Genomic DNA, 18,059 nt, shown 5'->3' with positions numbered 1-18,059 from the left:
GGGTATCTGAAGCTTTACCAAGAACCATATCAATTAACTGCTCTGTCTCATTTGCAAATACACAGCTTCAAAATGCAAATTCATCTAAGATAAAGAGAACAACGAGTTCTTAAGTGTCTGTCATTTAAAACCGTACATTACAACATAGCTTATACTATGACTTCAACGATACTTTTAAATGGCTTTGTACTATAATAGCAACAATACTTGTTTTATATACATTAGGAAAACAAGGATAATCTATACGGGAGACTGTAATGTATTCAGTCTGAAGATACTGGCTGATACTGGTGCTGATCTGTACACCCGGGCAAACACTCAGCAGTTCAGACCTTGGGAGCCAGCAATCCTTCTTTCATCCTAAAAGATGGGATCCTGTCACAGTGGGGGAAGCAAGATGACTGTGTCCACCCACGTCCTGGAACAACCCATGCCTAAAAGTCATTTTTTCCCACTACTAATTGGGTGGGAATGCTGATAATTGTGGTATTTTATGCTTACACACATTTGCATGCATATGAAGAAAATAACCTACTGCAAGCCTCACTTTCTCAAGCAGGCGAAGTTGATACAGTAAGTTGTTGCTGTACTCAAAAGTCAAATCCATCAGCCAATTACTTGAGGTCCCTGCCTTGACAAAACAACATAACTTTACAGTAAGTTCTCCTGAACTATTTTTACACAAATATGCTGTCTTAATCATATTCTTTGAAGGCTTAGTTTCACTGTCACTTCCAAGATTAAGCCAGTCCCCACTTTTCCCAGGCAGAGTCATCTGTCTGTTGTCACACGGCACTTTGTTTGCATCTATTCTTGTCAGCATTTCCACTGTGTTGTAACTGGTCTGTCTCCCCACACTCCTAGTACAGAATTGAAACTTATTTTCAGGGTTTACTAATTGAATATATCTCTCTGCATTTGGAAAAACAGCTTTGGGCACAGAGAATTAAGTTCACATTTTAACATTCCCAAGATTATCTTTGCATCCACATAGATTTCATCAGTGTCAGGAGGCTAAAGAGTAGACCTGAGGAAGAGAGTTATCATACTGGCTAAAAAGTAAAGAGAAAAGGAAGGAAGGACGTGTGGGAGGGAGGGAGAATGGAAGAGGAGAGACAAACTTGCTGGAGCTCAGAAGAGCCACCTGAGCGTAGGGCAAAGACCAACAAGGCTCGTGCCCACCTGAGAAAAGAACTGTAGAGGCGTGGTTCTGCTTGAGGTTCTCCTGGAAAGACTGGCGCACAGAATCTAAGGTCTGCAAGAATCCAAGGTCTGTGCATTCAAGACATCATGGTTCTCAAAGAGCATTAAATGAGCAGTGAAATGAAATGGACACAGAATAAACAATGGGTACTTAAAGAACAAGTAGAAACAGTCTGTGATGGAGGAGCCTGAAAATAATGGCCTCATTTGTCCAATAAGAACAGTGTGCTGTGTATACTTTAAATGTCTTTGTTCTACATTTTAGTACAAATTTACTTACTTACTAAAGGTTCTTTAATCAAATTGAATGTTATATTTGTTTTTCAAGAATTATTTTTAAAAAACAAAATTTTGGGGTGATGGATCCCTGAAAATTCTTAGTGGTCCAAAGCTGGGAGACCTTCACCTGTGACTCGACCAGAAGCTCCAGCTCACCAGGTGACAGTGAACAGAAGAGATGGGCAAACCAAAAACATCAGGAGACTTGGCACTGAATACCAGAGGTTGCTAATAGCACAAAGAGAACAAAATAGACGTTCAGTCCCGGTGGAAGAAAACAGTATGAAACAGTCTTGACAAAAACAAACAAACAAACAAAACCTGAATCTAGCCAAGCCTTAAGATGTCATTTCCAATTTTCAGGATATACAGGAATGAGGCAGGAGTAAGAGGAATATGTTACACCGAAGCCACAGGGATGCAACCAGTAAGACCCAGACTGAAGAAAACTGAAAAGAAAGATGTTCCTTCAGTAAATAAGCTCCAAGGAGGAAAAAAAAAGAGAAGTTGAGGTGGATCCTACTGATTTTTTTTAAGGCTATTGCACCTTGTGGATCTTACCTGAATCCCGATTCACATAATCTGTTTAGAGAAAGTTTGACATTCATGAGACCATTGGTGATTTGAATACTTATTAGACATTAGATGACGTTATAGGACTATTTTGATATCTTAGGTGTGGGAATGGTCTTGTTTAAAAAAGACACAAATGAACTTATTTACAGAATAGAAACAGACTCAAAGACATAGAAAACAAAACTGTGGTTACCGGGAGGGAAGGGATAAATTGGGAGTTTGAGATTTGTAGATACTAACTACTGTATATAAAATAGATAAACACTATGTTCATACTGTACAGCACAGGGAACTCTATTCAATATCTTGTAGTAACCTATAATGAAAAAGATATGAAGAAGAATATACATATGTATATGTATCACTAAAACATTATGCTGTACACCAGAAATTGATACAACATTGCAAACTGATTATACAACCAAAAAATTTTAAATTTTTTTAAATTAAAAAAAAAAGAATCTTCATCTTTTAGAGATACATACTGAAACATTTAGAGATGAGATGATACGGTTTCTAGCACTTGTTTCCAATAATATTGGGGAGAGGGCGTTTGTAACAAATTGGCCATGAGTTGATAACTGCTGAACATGATGAAAGTGTTCATTACCCAGTCTTCCTACTTTAGTATATGTTTGAAATTCTCCATAAAAACAAACAAAAACTAAAAACAGTCTGAGAACATGATATATCACTTCTCTCATTAAAAACATTTGTTTTTATCATGTCTCACTTTTCAGGATGGAGTAAGTCACTTAAAACTGATTTCAAGAGCACTGATCCAACTTGATCTTGGCCGAATGGAGTTGCAGAAGGAGCCCACCCTCCGTCTCCCCCTATTTGCAGGCAGGATCTGGGTAGCTAACACCCCGCCTGCGGTGTGGGAAGCAAGCTGATCTTCTCAGCCCACACTGTGGGCTGTTCTTCGCATTTGCTTCCCCTGAATCAAAGAGCACTGCTGTCCCAGCCCATTCAACAGGGATTTTCTCCTGTCGGGAAGAAACCTGCAGGGGTTTCAAGTGTTTCCACAGGAAAAGAGAAAGGTCCCTGTTTGTGCTTCTCACACCTTGGGACGTTCCAAACTCTCCCTCCCTCCCTTAGGAAAATACAAACTCTAAAAGCTCTTTGTGCCCAGAAAAAGGCCACTGACGTCGACCTCAATTTCCAAACAATTTCAGCGCATACCAGCTGCATTTTCACTTCATAATCTCTTCTCACTGGGCCTCTCTGTCATCTGTAAGAGTAGAGACGGCCATACACGACAGGACTCGGCAGTTAGGCAGGTCCAGGGAGAGTCCTGTGTATCAAAAGGTGTTTTATTTGTGGGATACAAGGGGCTCATTTAATAAATCACTTTCTACTTCTGAGTTTTTAGTGGCCTAAAAATATCCCCAGTGCGCTCCCCATAGACTGGACTTCACTAATCTCAAATGATCCCAATGATTACTGCCCTCAGAGAGATTTCAATAAATGCGGCACCCAGCAATGTCACTAGAGTTAACGTGAGCTTATCCGATTTGTTAAATATGTCACCAACCTTGCCGATGGAGGTGCTATTTTAATGTCTTTTAATTATTAGATAATAGTTGGACACAGTAGTTCAGCTGTGGGATCTGAGAGATGTGACTTTGACTCCTACGTCCCTCATTGGATCCTACTTAACCTCTCTAAGCTTCAATTCACTTTCAGGTGACATAAGGATATATAATGCCAACCTCCCTCATAGAACTGGAAGATGAATGACACCGATTACCCAATCATTGATAAATCATTACTACTATTTAAATTCCTTTTCATAACATTATTATTCAAGTTAGGTAGGATTAAAATGTGTAACCTCCTTCATAATGCTCAGGAGCTGAAACTTAATTCCATCTCTTTCTGGGGCAACACACGCTCCCACTAATGTTAAAGCAAGCTTTAATTTTAGCTTCCTGGAAACTTCCAAGTGTAACTAGAAAGCTGTATTACAGAAAGTAAGGGGAAAAAACATAAAGAATAATTGTCCCTCTTTCTTAAAACAAATCTCACATTATTACAATGACTTTCTTTCTTAATATGTAATTTAGAGGAAACCTTTTAAGTTAATGGTAGGATGCTACAAAATAAACAACCAACCTTGAAAAAAAACCCACCAAACTTCTCAAGTCTTGAAACTACAGTGTTTTTGATTATAGGAACATGTTATGCATCACTGACTCAGGATTCTGATATCATTAGCAGTGAAATTTTATAAGACAAATGTATTATAGTAATTAACAAAAACTTTTCAGAACTGAACTTCCGCAACTGGTGTCTCTGCTCCTCGCCAGAACACAGCAGGGACAAGAGTGAGCTGCCCGCTGCAGAGCAGAGTACAGGCTCGCCTGTTGAAATGCCCACGGTGGCACTTCATTCAGAGCTACCAGAGCACAGCGGCTGGCACCCTCCTTAGGCTGAACCAAAGAAAAACAGGGTTCAAAATATCTTCATGTCTGACATTTTTCTTTAGATCTTATTTGTGCCAACTTTGACTCAACTTTGGAAAGAGATGTTAAGGATTGAGCCTGAGAAGTCACAGTTCTGAATACCGACCACTCCTCCCCAAAAGTCTTTCCCTGCATGAGCGGCCGTCAGGAACCCTGAATCATCTTGAAGACATACTGCGGTCATTTTGACAGCCTGCAGGGATCACTGTGCCTCAGTCTGTCCACAGATAAAAATGGACATGACTTCATAACGTCCTGACTAGGTTTCTAGTAAGAACGCAAGAACACTACTTAAAACCACTGGAGATCTGCAGAGGAGGGGGGCTTATAGAAACAGATGGAACTGTTTCCCTTTTATTCTACTCAGTTACTTTGAATGCTTTAAACAAGGCAATATATACTGATTCTCACCCAAAACATTGGGGGAAAAAAATCCCAAGAGCAAGAGAATGATAGAAAAGTTTCTCAAATTGGTTCAAGTTACTAGCAAGTAAGATGCTGCATAAGTGCCCTGTGATATGAAATGAATAGTTTCAAATCTGGAAGAAAAAAATTTGAAGATTATTTGGGCACTTTTTAAAAAAACCCTAAAAACTCTTGAGAGAATCTGTCTTATATACAGCTGGCTTTGCACATTTCAGAGAAGCCAGTTTCCCGGCCAAATACAAACCCATTATTTGAATAGTGGAGGGGTACTTCAATTAAATTCGGCTACAAGGTTAATCTTCATTTTAATTGAACAAAAGAACAGCTCCCACAGACTTTTTTTTTTTTTTAAACTATAGCAGCTACCAAGAAACGTAAGGTGCCACCTTCACTCATCTGTTTTTGGATTACATTGTATTTTTCTGGCACGATCTCTGGAAACCAAGACTTCTGCTGGTTAAAACTGTACTCAAACACTGTTTTTTGACCCAAAGGCCATCCAAAAGTGACTAAATAAGCACACTGTGGTATATACATTAAATGGAATTCTATTCTGCCATAAAGATGAATGAATTACTAATAATAAAAATGTGTACACCCTGAATATATTATGCTGAGTGAAACAAACTAGACCCAAAAGAGTACCTGTTGTGTGGCTTTCACTGATACAAGAGTCTAGGAAATGGGAATTAATCTATACATAGCTCAATAGTTGACTGAGGCCACAGGTGGTGGAGTGGGACATCCACCCAGGGGGACATGAGCACGACCTGTGGAATTTCAGCCAGTCAAAATGACTCCAGTGCTACAGTCAAGACTGCTGCTGCCTAGAGTCGCATTAATGACTTGCAGGAATGTCACAAGGTACAATGCTGTGTGAAAACAGCGACATTCTATGACAGCAGAGGGCTGGGCCTTGGTTCTTGTTACTATGTCACATTACCAAACCTACTTTTATTGGCATTTTCTGTCACTGTAAAAATGATGATGTATTTTCAAATGATCTTTTCTGTTAAAAATGATGCCTCTATAAATATTAAAAAGCACATAATCAGAAAAAAAAAACTAGACTGAAAATGATTTGAGGAATAACCTCCCCTGTTTTGTATTCTCAAAAAGAAACTTTGGTAATCTTCTCCCAGTTGCTGGCGTAAAACTTATGGTCTCACTCATGGATAAATTGAGTTGGATACTATTAAGCTGAAGTAAAAAGCCCTTTGGTTTTTGTTGTTTGTTTGTTTGTTTTTTTACCTTCATGATACTTTTCACATGGTTTATTTGCTATAAGGTTCAATCGAACTTTTACTACCACGGTGCCTTCAACTTCATTTCATGGTTGGAAAAAAACCCCATTTAACAGCCACAAAATAACTGCTTTTCATCTATATGAATCCAAGAATATTCATGATAAGGAAAACAAACTCCAAGTTGAACAGTATACAGGAAAAAGTGAGTTTGTGAGTTCACTGGAAAGACCGCCTTTTTCAGCAGCCTTTCAACAATTATCTCTGGTTTTAGCTACTAACACGATTTTGTCTCTGGGTTAGGGTGAGCTTTTAGATTTCTGGTGAGAGTCTTACTAGATAAAGTAAGGGGTACTAGGTGGGGCTGCTTTGCTAAGAAATAGCTATTTTAAAAGTTTTTCTGAAAAATTTGTAATTTAGAAAACAAGCCAGTACTTCATCAAGTGTAGTATAAATATTCCTCATCTGAGCTCAAGTGTCTGAGTCTCCTTTCAGGACGGCATTACTCAGATTCTATCACTATCCTCAACAGAGAACTAAATCTAGAAGTCATTTTTATTCTCTTTAGATTTCCCTTATTAGTTCCCTTGAAGCAAGAGGAGCCTCTATTTAAAGAGGAGTTTGGCTAAAAACACTAGCTGGTTGTCCTTCTAGGAAGTGACTTGAATCCACAGTGCGGAGAGATATTAACGATGCCATTTCTGCTGTTTACACATCCTTAGATGACAGACTTAACATTTGGTTGGTAGAGGAAGACTAGCTTAGACAACAGTGCAGAAGAAGCACCAACTTGCAGATCGGGGCATGATGCAGTATCACCACTGAGGTTGCTGAATGACTATCAGGTTAAAAGCATGGCTAATCATAATGGGTTTCATGAAAATCTGCCATATAAAGATCCAAACTTAATTAAAGGCAGTTGTTCTGTCCTTCGATTAGTGCAGCAGGATTTCCTAATTCACAAATTCCTTAAATATTAAAAGGTTCCTGGTCAAAGGATCTGATATTTCCTGGCATCTTGACATCAGCAGACAACTCACGGAAGAAGGTTCAATCTTCATATGGGCCAGAGGCAAAAAAAAAAAAAAAGCTCTTTTTACAACTACAAATAGACTGTAGCCCAACCTTAGTCTATGACCTCTCATCAGATCTGGTCTAAAATCATAAGAGGAAGCTGAGTGTGTGAGTGTGTGTTTTTCACTTGCCAATGGTTTTGCTTACTTAGTGCCATCATAAAATTCATTAAAGCTACTAGAGCCACTCATCACACAGAGTTTCTTGGTGGCAGGTCACTTGTGTCATTATTTCAGCACAGTGTCCCGCTCAACTTCGGGGTTAACCAGGGAGTGGTCCTGATGCCAGCCCTGAGACATCAGCTGGAAGCCTGAGACTTGGGCCAAGAACAATGGAGTGTCAGCAGGCGCACTGCCTGAACCTAGGACCACGTTAGCGCGCGGTGACGCTGTCATGAGCTAACTGCTCAGCCTTCCTGTGTTTGCGCCAGCTGGCCTTGACTGCTGTTCCTACAGGCTTGGTCTCAAGGTGTGACACACTTCACTACAGGTTTGCGGTGGGTGCTGCCACATAGGCTGGCACCCTGGATTCTTGATGACTTGCACACCAAGGAAATATTTTGTGTTACTTCCAGTTCACTTTTAGTCTTATATTAAAACCCAAACTCCTTGAATTGTGTCTCTCATGTTAGCAAACCAACAAGATCATGTTATGTGATTGTTAAGTCTCCATCCCAGTACCAACCAGTTAGCATCTTTGTAAGTAAGTCTCCCCTCACGGACGCTCCAACCTTAACACAGGGCTAATATGTGAAAGCTCCTGCCTGTACCTCGTCTGCTATTTTGTGAGCAGGGGCTATCAAGGCTCAAGCAACCCCAACAGAAAATCTAAACGCCAGGATGTTACAGGCAGGCGAGCTCTGCTCTCCTGCTCAGTCATAGGCCCTGCTGAAGGACAAGATGAAAAGTGCGTGGTCTTCCTTTGAAGTCATGCAGATCTTTTCCTTTTTCCAGGTTTCCAATCCTCTCCCTCACTCCACGAGCCAGGCTCTTGCAAATGAGAAAACGGGGAGGTTGACTGGCTGGCCCAAGGCCCCACAACTCTAAAGGGGTGGAATCCAAATTCAAATCCAGATCAGCTGGGAAGAAAAGTCGTTTTGTCTTTAGCTTTATCTCTTTTTGTCTGTTAAATCTACAAAGTCAAGATTGTGGGAGCTCTTGAATTTTGAAAAGCTGGAGAGTCTTGTTTTTTGGACAGGAGTTTATTGAGAAGGTAATTGCCTGTGACTACAGTGACAGATGCTATATAAATGGAGACACTCACAGATGATGGAAGTGTATATTCTGCAACTGTGTCTGACCCCTAAGAGTCAGCCTGACTCTTCTCTTCACATCCTGCTTGGGTGAAGTGGGAACAGGTGACCACATCAACGAATAACGCGGTATCCTTAGATGCCCCAAGGAGAAGGGGGAGAATTAACGTCCCATGTACTCAGCAGATTGGAGGGCATTCATCTGCTGAGAGGTACAAAGGACAGAACAAAATCCATTATTATCAGTTTAGAGGTTGGCAAGATGACCCTCAGAAACACACAGGATCCTACATTCCTTTTAAGCTATTATATTAGTATTTTTTCATCCATTCATCCATCTATCCATTCATTCACTTTATACTCATTCATTCAGTCAAAAAAACACTGTCTACTGTGCATAAAGGAGACTTTCCAGACATGTGGACATGGGGTGTGTGTGTGCAGATGAACAAAACACAGTTAATGTCTGTAAGGAACTTACTGACTAGTAAAGTGTTTCTTTAACTTAAAAAAGAAATCTGTATCTCCCACCCCTATCCACCATAAAAATACACATTTTATACCAAAGTCTGGCACAACTGAAAATTTCATAAAACAACATCTACCCTTAAAACCTATAATGTACTCTGATATTTTCTATCCTATTCTAATGCTCTTATTTAATGAAGACAGTTTGTTTGAGAGAATGATATGGTGGTTCCAATAAAGATTTACAGGTGTATATAGCCACCTCTGCATAATTATGTGGAGTCAGCAGGGAAGAAATCAAGTGAACATCTTCAGATGAGGAGGTACTTGAGTTGGGCCTTGGAAGATAGGCAGGATGAAGAGATGAGGGGCATTCCAGGAGGAGGGGACAGTGTGCCTATATACCAGGTGGCAGGCGAGCGCTGAAATGAAACAGGTTCATAAAGATGCACAGAGGAAGGAAGAGAGGTTGTAGTCAAATCAAGGAGTGCAAGGCTGTAAAATGAAGGGTTGGAATAAGAGTGAAAGGGACAGGGCTGTATTTAGGGAAGATTCCTCAGGCAAGATGAGAAAAGGAAGAATTGGTGGGTCTCCTCACTCTTCCTCGTGTTCATCTCGGGGACACTCCACCTTGCCATGGGAACTTCTGCTTGCACACAAACATCTGTGCCAAGACCCACCCTGCCCTTATCTGCATGAAAAGCAAACCAAGACTTCTGCAGAGGGCTTGGGCAGGATAATGGACTAAGATAACTCAAAATTTCACATGCTTTATTTTAAACTCTTAGAAATATTGAGTGGAGTATACGAATTTTTAAAAAGGTAGAAACGAGTTCATAAGGAAGGAAAGTGGAAATGAAAAGCAGGAATATAGGAGGTCACGTAGTCGCTGCATAGGGGGAGAACTACTGGTCTCATCATTCTGAAGGCTTTTCTGTTGTCCACTGGGGGACAGGAAACAAAGCTGTGAGCACTGACAGGTGGAACACTGGAAATAAGACACCTACATAAAGTCTGGACCTAAACAATGAAACAATGGACTAGGGACAAATCTATGCACACGCACAGGAAGGTGAAAAGATATTCCAATGGTCCCTACCTGGGGTCTACGTAAAAACAAAAACAACAGCAAAATTCTCCCCAGGAATTTGAAACCACAGTCTTAAGTCTTCTGTGAGTTTGGAGTTTACATTCACATCAGCCTTCTAGCTGCAGAAATTCCCAAACCAAGAAATTAATGTAACATTTGGCCCCAGACAGTGAAGACTCTGGGGCTAACCTACAAGAGGACATGCAAAAACTGTATGTTTAACGTGATCAAAGACATAAAATAGAAGTTGTAAACCTAAGAGAGGAACAAAATACATCTTAACAAAACCCCCACCTAAACAGATTTTAAAATAGTACTTCTAAAAATAAAAAATTAAGCCACCAAAACTGTAATTCTCACTGGGCGTGTTAAACAGCAGAGGAGACATAGCCCAAGAGAGTATTAATGAACTGAAGATAGAACTGAGAAGACTACTCAGAGTGCAGTAGTGACAGACAAAGTAGAAATAATAAAAGAAGGGTAAAAAGATACGCAATACTGCATGAGAAGGCCTACTGTACATCTGATAGGAATGCCAGAAGAAGGGAAGAAGAAAAGCGGAGAGATGGCAATACTCAAATAATTTGGCTTAGAATTCTCCCAAACTGATGAAAGACATAAACCCTCAACTCCAGAAGCAGTAGGGTCTCAAACAAGAAAATAAAAATAAATCCACATTAAACACACAACATAGTGAAACTGCAGAACACTATAGACAAAGCAAAAAACCATACACACAAACCAAGAAGAAAGTAAGTAATCCATAGACAAATAACAAATCAACCACAGACTCTTCAATAGCAATGCTGGAGACAACATAGTGAAATATGCTGTCAAAATTCTAGGGGGAATAAATGTCAAACTAGAATTTTATTCCCAGCTGAACTATCACTGATAATTAGAGGGAAAATACAGGCATCTTAAACAAGACAGTGATTCACCAGCCACTGACTGTTACTTAAAGAACTACAAAAACATATACTTTGGGGAAAAGAAAATTTAAACCAGAAGAAAGAAATAGGAGGCAAGAGGGAAAGCATCCACTACATTATTTTCTGTAGTTTTTTTTGTTTTGAAATAAAAATATAAAAAAGATACAGATGACTCAACTTATCTTGTTTAACACTCTTTGCTTGGGAAAGGTGAAATAGTGGGAAGACTGGCCAAGAGAAAACGCTGTCAAATAACCCCAGGAAGCAACCAAAATAGAATAAAATTATTGACATATCCATAAATATTAATAAATATGACCTGGGCATCTTTTGAATACAAAGAACAGTACTGCTGAAGCAGTGAAAGATGTTTAATAAGAGAAACATCTAATTTTGGTAGAACATTTTTATTTCCTGTCCTTCCCCCCCCCCCCATTTAAGTTAGCTTTTTGGATATTGGTAATTCATAAATACAACCTTAATATTGTATATAGCTGATCCCACACAGCCTAACTGATGTGGAATTCTGAAGTATTCAATCTTTTAAAAATAAAACAGAAAAATACAGATTCCTGAGTAGCCCCATAAATAATAAATCTATTCTTCCAAGTTTTAAAAAAATTCCCCTTGCCATGACCACACAAGTTTTAATTATATCAGAGATAACAGAATACAATTTTGTGCTATGCTACAAGCCTACATAAATTCAGGCTTTTAAAGGATTCAATGTCTTATTTATAAAGCCAACTTCAGCAAGGAAAATAGTAAGGGCATTTATTTGTAATTCACTTTAAATGTACTATGCATAAATCAAAAAAAACACCTCTTGTTATGGCCATAGAACAAAATGCCAAAGGCACATATGTATTAGAATCAGGTAACAAGCCACAGAATGTACTCACATTTATTGTCCCATAAATAAGTAAATATAAGGGCAAAATTACTAAGCACTTTTCAGCAGACAAGAAATGGGGATGGCAGGAAGCTGACATCTCTGCCAAAAAATACGAAGGGAATAAATAGTCTCTTTTTATAAAAAGCAACAATATTAAAAATTGATTGAACACATTTCTTCAGCTAAAAACATAGCGTCCATCTATTTGGCCCTCCGCATCTAGTAAACTTTCTCATCCTGGACACACAATGAAGATTTGCTGATAAAGAGAACTTAGACTTATTCTTTCCCATTTTCCTTGTTTGGGGACATTTGTCTCATTGAAAGGAACAAAAATGTCCACCTCTAATTAAAAGAATGCTGCGGTACATGCTAGCTTTTCAGACATAATGTTTACTCCAAGAAGAAAAATGTCACACAAACACATTCCAAGCTGAGTAAAGATGAAAAAATTAAACCCAAACAATTTTACTTCATAAATTCTTAAATAACAGTATCTAAAGTATTATTTTGGAGATACAGATGGCTCAGGATTGAGCCTTCTAAGCAGCTCTTTCAATTATCGGACAACTTCCCAGTTTCTCAGGAAAATCCACCCTGGTGCACACTTTCAGAGCCATTTTGTCACTTTTCCACTGTTCAGGAGTGACATGACTCTTACTACCTTCCCACTCTCTCCTCCTCCAACTCCCCTATGACCTCTGGAGCCCAGGTGGCTACCCACCCTCCACCAGGGGGAGGGGCAGGGCTGCCTCAGCAGCTCTCAAGGAGCTCAGAGGGGTCCAGAGATCAGCACTGTTTGGGGCAATAGGAATTTGAGTACATGATTTTTGGACTCAAGTTATAGGAGAGCCCTGTGTTGGCTTGTTTTAAGAAGTTAAAGAAGGTATCTTTACATGAAGATGACCATGCAAAGACTGGCAACAGAGTGCAGAACGGTTCAGAGGTGGGCTATGAAGCCACGCTGCTTGAATCCACACCCACACTGTGTGACCTTGGGTGATTACTCTCCCCTTTCTGTGCCAGCTTTTCCCATTGTCAACAGGGATAGAAATGCTACCAACCTAAGGTCACTGTGAAGATTAAAGGAGATAAGCTAAGCACAGTGCCCAGCACATCATAAGTACTTGAGAAGTATTAGCTATTTATTACCAGTAAGAGTAGTAGGAACACAAAACATGGGTGAACGGGAAGCAGGGACAGTACTAAGGTTCCATTTAAACAATTTAACTGAAAACCAAGAAAACATTTTCCTTTATAAGAAGTTAGAAAGCTAACCTCCACTGATCTAATGAAAACTTTAAAATTCAAAGTTTGTAACTTTCAGGTAACCACACAGGTAATAAATATTCCTGAATTTTGATTCCCAAACCTTCAAATGCGATTCTTAGAAAGGTCATTTTTAATACATGATGTCGAAGATCATCAGTTACACCTTTTTTTGAGACACTCTGTGCTGTGGGCTCACTATTACATTTAATTATTTTAAGCGATGATGCCTTAAAGCCAACCTCAGACCTCTTCTGCCCCAGTGCCCTCACAGGAGGTACTGCACCATCCTGAGTCCCTTCCCTTTCTCTTACTGTGTGTGGCCTGCCAAGGTCAGAAAAAAGGTAATCTGAATCTTCCAATTGGACTTCCTTCCTTCCTGACTGTCCTTTTGAGTCTCAGCACTCTACTTTGTCCTTAGAGCCCTCGTGCAGGTAATTAACACAAGGCTGAAGCACAAGTCTTATTCTGCAGCAGAACCATTTGCAAAGAGAGGTACTGACTTACTGACTGTGAAGGGCACTATCCACCTAATAAGGGACCTAAAGGTAAGGTGAGTCAAGAATTTCCCATCTTCCGATTTTCAGATAACAGGTAACAGAGTGGTATTTCTGAGCAACTCATCAAAAAACTTCCTCAGATAACGTGTCACTAAGACCATTCGTTCTCAAACTGGGAGTTCAGGCATCCACTTGAATGATGATTTTTTTCTCATTTACTTTAAAAACAAGGTGTGTAGACAATGAGGTGCACACAATTACACCACATAAGACTGTAATGTCCATCTTGCGAAGACTTTTATTCCTTGCTGGTTTTGAAGAAGTAAGCTGCCACGCTCCAAGCTGCTAAGTGGGGAGTCACGTGACAAGAGACTGAGGTCAGCCTTTAGCTGACAAGCAGAATCTTGAGATGGTCCCTCATCACAGCCTGCAAGGAACTGGATTCTGCTAACAATCACAAGAACTTGGAAGCAAATCTTTTCCCCACTTGAGTCTCAGATGAGACCACAGCCCTAGCTGATACCTTGACTGCAGAAGACCCAAATAAGCTGTATCCTGAACTCCCAACCTATAGAAACTGTGAGATAATAAATACATATTGTTTTAAACCGAAAAAAAATTGGACAAAGGATTTCGATTAAAGCAGTCACAGCACAGACTGAACACGATTTTTCCACGATTAATACTTCTTATTGTTAAATGCCTACTAGTCCTCAATGCAGCAGTGAAGCATACTGCTAAATGGTATTTGCTGAGGGTTGTTTTATCCTTGAGCCTCAAATTTCTTTTCTATAATGAGGAAACTTAACTATTATCTTTAAAAACTGCCCACGGTGTCAAAAACCCTTTGGAAATTAGGGGAAAAGCCATCCACCCTTTCTTAGAGCTGTAAAATCTATATTCAGTGTCAAGATGAATTTAAAAAGCCATCAGTTTCCTGCACACACTCACCAGAGGCTCTGCCATGATGATGCGAATCTTGCGCTCAGCCTGAGTGGTGAAGTTGACAAACAAACTCTTGAGGACATATTCTCCTGGTTTGCTGTCTGGGTCCACACTGATGGGTAACATGGCGGGTGGCCCTTTCTCCTTCTGTGTGCCAGAGACAGGTGGGACTGGAGGCTTGATGTAACCGTTGCCAACAGGAGAAGCTGAAAAATATAATGGATATTCTTACCAGCCAAAAATAACATAATATTCAGACTGGCTGTGTTAAACCATACATATAAGGACATGAATCACATGAAGAATGTTGCACTTAATAGCATAACCTGGCCTTAAGGTGTCAGGATTTAATTATTTTGATAACATTAAGTTGCATATTTGATCACCTCAAAACAATTCTGGTTGCCACATGGCTTTAGGTAAATTGTGTTGCAAGGACATAATACAACTGATAAATCCTACGACATTTAAGACGTTTTTAGATTCTTTATTATGTTTCAGGGAAATGGACTAAGAAAATGCATAGAGGAACAAAACTGATTTCTTGTCCTGGTTTTCCGAACGACCAGGATCTCTCCGTCTTCTGCGCTTTATTCTAATAATGGAAAAGACTCTGGGATCCTCCCTTCCACAAGTTTTCCAGACCCAGTTTTCAGAAGCCCAGTTGGCTCTCACTCCCAAAAGGGATGACCCCCTTGAGAGAGAAAAGGCTCAGGCAGCACCCCTTCTATGCCATCCAAGGTGTGGCTTTAACTTTTCCCTCTCACCATCCTCTGGTTCAAGTTGGGACACCCCCTCCTCATTCTTTATAAAATGTAGATTCCCTACTTGGATCAGATCTTGAACAGAGGCAGCTCTAACAGTCTCTAGTGAATGACCTCCTTTCAGGCTGCAACAGTTGGACCAGTATTTTAATTTGACAGTTACAGCAAAAAAAATTTCTTACTCATAAATGAAAATTTCATGTCTCTCTACTTTCTACTATCCTTTGACATGTCGAATTCTGACAGGCACTAGCCCCTTCCACCGACGTCCTTGTGAGATGGTCAGTTATCAATATCCAGCAAAAGAAATACGAGAGTGTGTACGCTAAGGATAGAGGCATTAGGAATGCTGAGGGCAGGGTGAGGATAAGGTAGACTTTTAAAAGGGAGACAATTTAGTTTTGGGTGACTAGATACAGAGATTAAGGAAAGGAGTAAAGAGAAAAAGCAGACTTCCAGTTTGCACTCAGGTTTGGATATCAAGAGAATGGTGGTGTGTCATTGATAATAAAGGAGGAAAAAGTTCTCCACGGAAGCAGAACACTCTCCTCAAAGCTACAGAAGAATTCAAGGCTTCTCTTATCTTCTTTCTACTTCAAGTCAAATTCTGAGGAAGCTGTGCAAAAATTTCATTTATTTTATGGAATTACCAACACGTCCTCATGTCATGTTGCAGATTCTCCTTCATCTTTTCTGCTCTTTCTGAATGCCCCTCCGTCTCTCACTCATTTAACCTGCCTTCCATCTGGGGAGGGGGCTTCCATCTGGAGGGTCTTCCCACATCTCAACTACTACTAAACTTGAAGAATATGGCCTCTTAAGTTATAAAAATAAAATATGCTGTGTATGATTCCATTTTTTCTCCATTCTCCTTAGCTCCATCCTAGTCTAGGTCCCTGGAAACCTATGGCTACATTATGACAGCAGCCCCTTTGCTGGCTTAAGTTCACTCATTTTACATAACAACTGAATCTTCCTTCAGTTTCACTGTAACACATCACTGCTCAAAATTGTCAATGGCTGTCAATTTTCATCATCAAGCCTCAAACACATGGCCTAGTTCTGACTGCGCCCATGGTGTGCTGATGCCTCGGCTGGCCCCAGGATGCACCGTTCTCATCCCCGCCTTCCTGCTTTGTCTCCGGCTGCTGCTCTCCCTTCTCCGTTCATCTCACCCTCCTGGCCTTTCAGAACCTCTTCTAGTCTTATCGCCATAAAACCAACCTCCATCAGGCCAATCCTCACTGGTAAACTTGTAAGATTTAAACATTTAACTCACAGCCTGTGGCGCTGTCCATCTGACATGACCTAATGGAGACTCCAGAGAACTGATGAGTGAAGTCATGATCAACTGGTCGTGCAGTTTTGCTGAGGGTTGGTCCTGTAACTGAACCATACACTCTTTTAACTGCGCCCCCTAAAAGGACTGTAGCTTCCCAGATCTGACACAGAGTTCCTCACACGGATCATGTTCAACAAATCTCCTTAAACAGCTGACTAAAAGGGCCATACTTTATTTCTGTACGTCTTGAAGGGGTTCATAAGGAGGGAACTCTATGAGAAGCAGCAGCAGTCAGTCTTTAAAGGAAGAGGGGGCAGTATTTGCAACGAAGAGTCATTAGCAATCGGCACTCCAAGCAGCTTGCCAAAAGGGCAGATTCCAAATCAGATGACGCAAATCAAAGTCCCGGCCATTCCGGCGCGTCACCTCCTGCTCTAAGGGCAAGCACCCGGCGGAGGCAGACAGGCTCCCAGTCCAACCCACAGAAGCACGCAAGAGCGCCGCGGGGCGTCTTTCTAATGTATCAAGGGCACTGGGTCACAGGACTGGAGACGGAATAGAAACTGAAAAAGTCCAAGTGGAGGACTTTTTATTATCTTTAGTTCTCCATGGGATTCAATCCATTCCTAGAAGACAGTAATCATCGGGCTGATGGGATATATACAACTGCAAGACCAGATCCATACTTGTAAGGCTCTGGGGCCTGAAAGTCATAACTACAGTGAGAGAATTTTCATAAGAGTGACTTCTGGCAGTCCTCTTGCAAAGCTGCATTTTGAACCAGAATAGCTGAAATGCAGATACCAGAATGTCTCCCAGATAAATCTTCCATTTAAAAGTACCAAAGTACCAATTCACTGCTATCATTTAAAAGAAAAAAAAAGGTATCCACCTGTACTTAAAAGCCAGCTATCCTTGTGAGTACCAAAGTATGCGTGCACAGCCTCAGTGAGCCGGAACCGCCCTCGCCCAGCAGAGCCCTGTGCCAGAGCTGAACGTGACTCAAGGGGAGGATTTCTTGCATTCTGGTTGCAAATAGATCAGCTGGGCAGATGGAGATGTGGTGAGAGTTAATGGGGTAAGTGTCCTTGAGCTAGATCCACTCCCGAGTTTTAGTACCCTTTTCATCCTACCATAATTAATTCATAATAAATCCTAGGCTTTTGTTAGGATAATTTTCAAAAGTAAACATGTGACATGGCACCTTTCAGTGACTCCGTTATTCAGTAACAATATAGTTGAGAAGCAGAAAATAGAAGTTCCCGGCAGTCAAAACTAAGTCGCCCAGTCCAGACTAGTCTGAATGTTAGACCATTGCCATTGGGAAAAAAATCCTCAGACCCTCCCTCAGCGCTTGCTTGTTCTTAATCTACACATAATTAAGATCAATTG

At 40.4% G+C, this 18,059-nt stretch overlaps 1 protein-coding gene across 4 annotated transcripts in view; it reads right to left on the bottom strand.

Moving 5' to 3' along the window:
- Positions 1 to 18,059, bottom strand: part of FRY (FRY microtubule binding protein) — a 364,076-nt gene that overhangs the window by 153,700 nt on the left and 192,317 nt on the right. For all 4 annotated transcript variants that reach the window (XM_072976088.1, XM_072976089.1, XM_072976086.1 and 1 more), the window contains one exon: positions 14,628 to 14,827. In XM_072976088.1, the coding sequence (XP_072832189.1) occupies positions 14,628 to 14,747 (120 nt within the window). In that variant the 5' untranslated portion in view covers positions 14,748 to 14,827. The remainder of the gene's footprint in view (positions 1 to 14,627; positions 14,828 to 18,059) is intronic.

Source organism: Vicugna pacos, chromosome 14 (assembly GCF_048564905.1).
Source record: "Vicugna pacos chromosome 14, VicPac4, whole genome shotgun sequence".
Taxonomy (NCBI): Eukaryota; Metazoa; Chordata; class Mammalia; order Artiodactyla; family Camelidae; genus Vicugna; species Vicugna pacos.
This window is presented reverse-complemented; position numbering and strand designations above follow the sequence as displayed.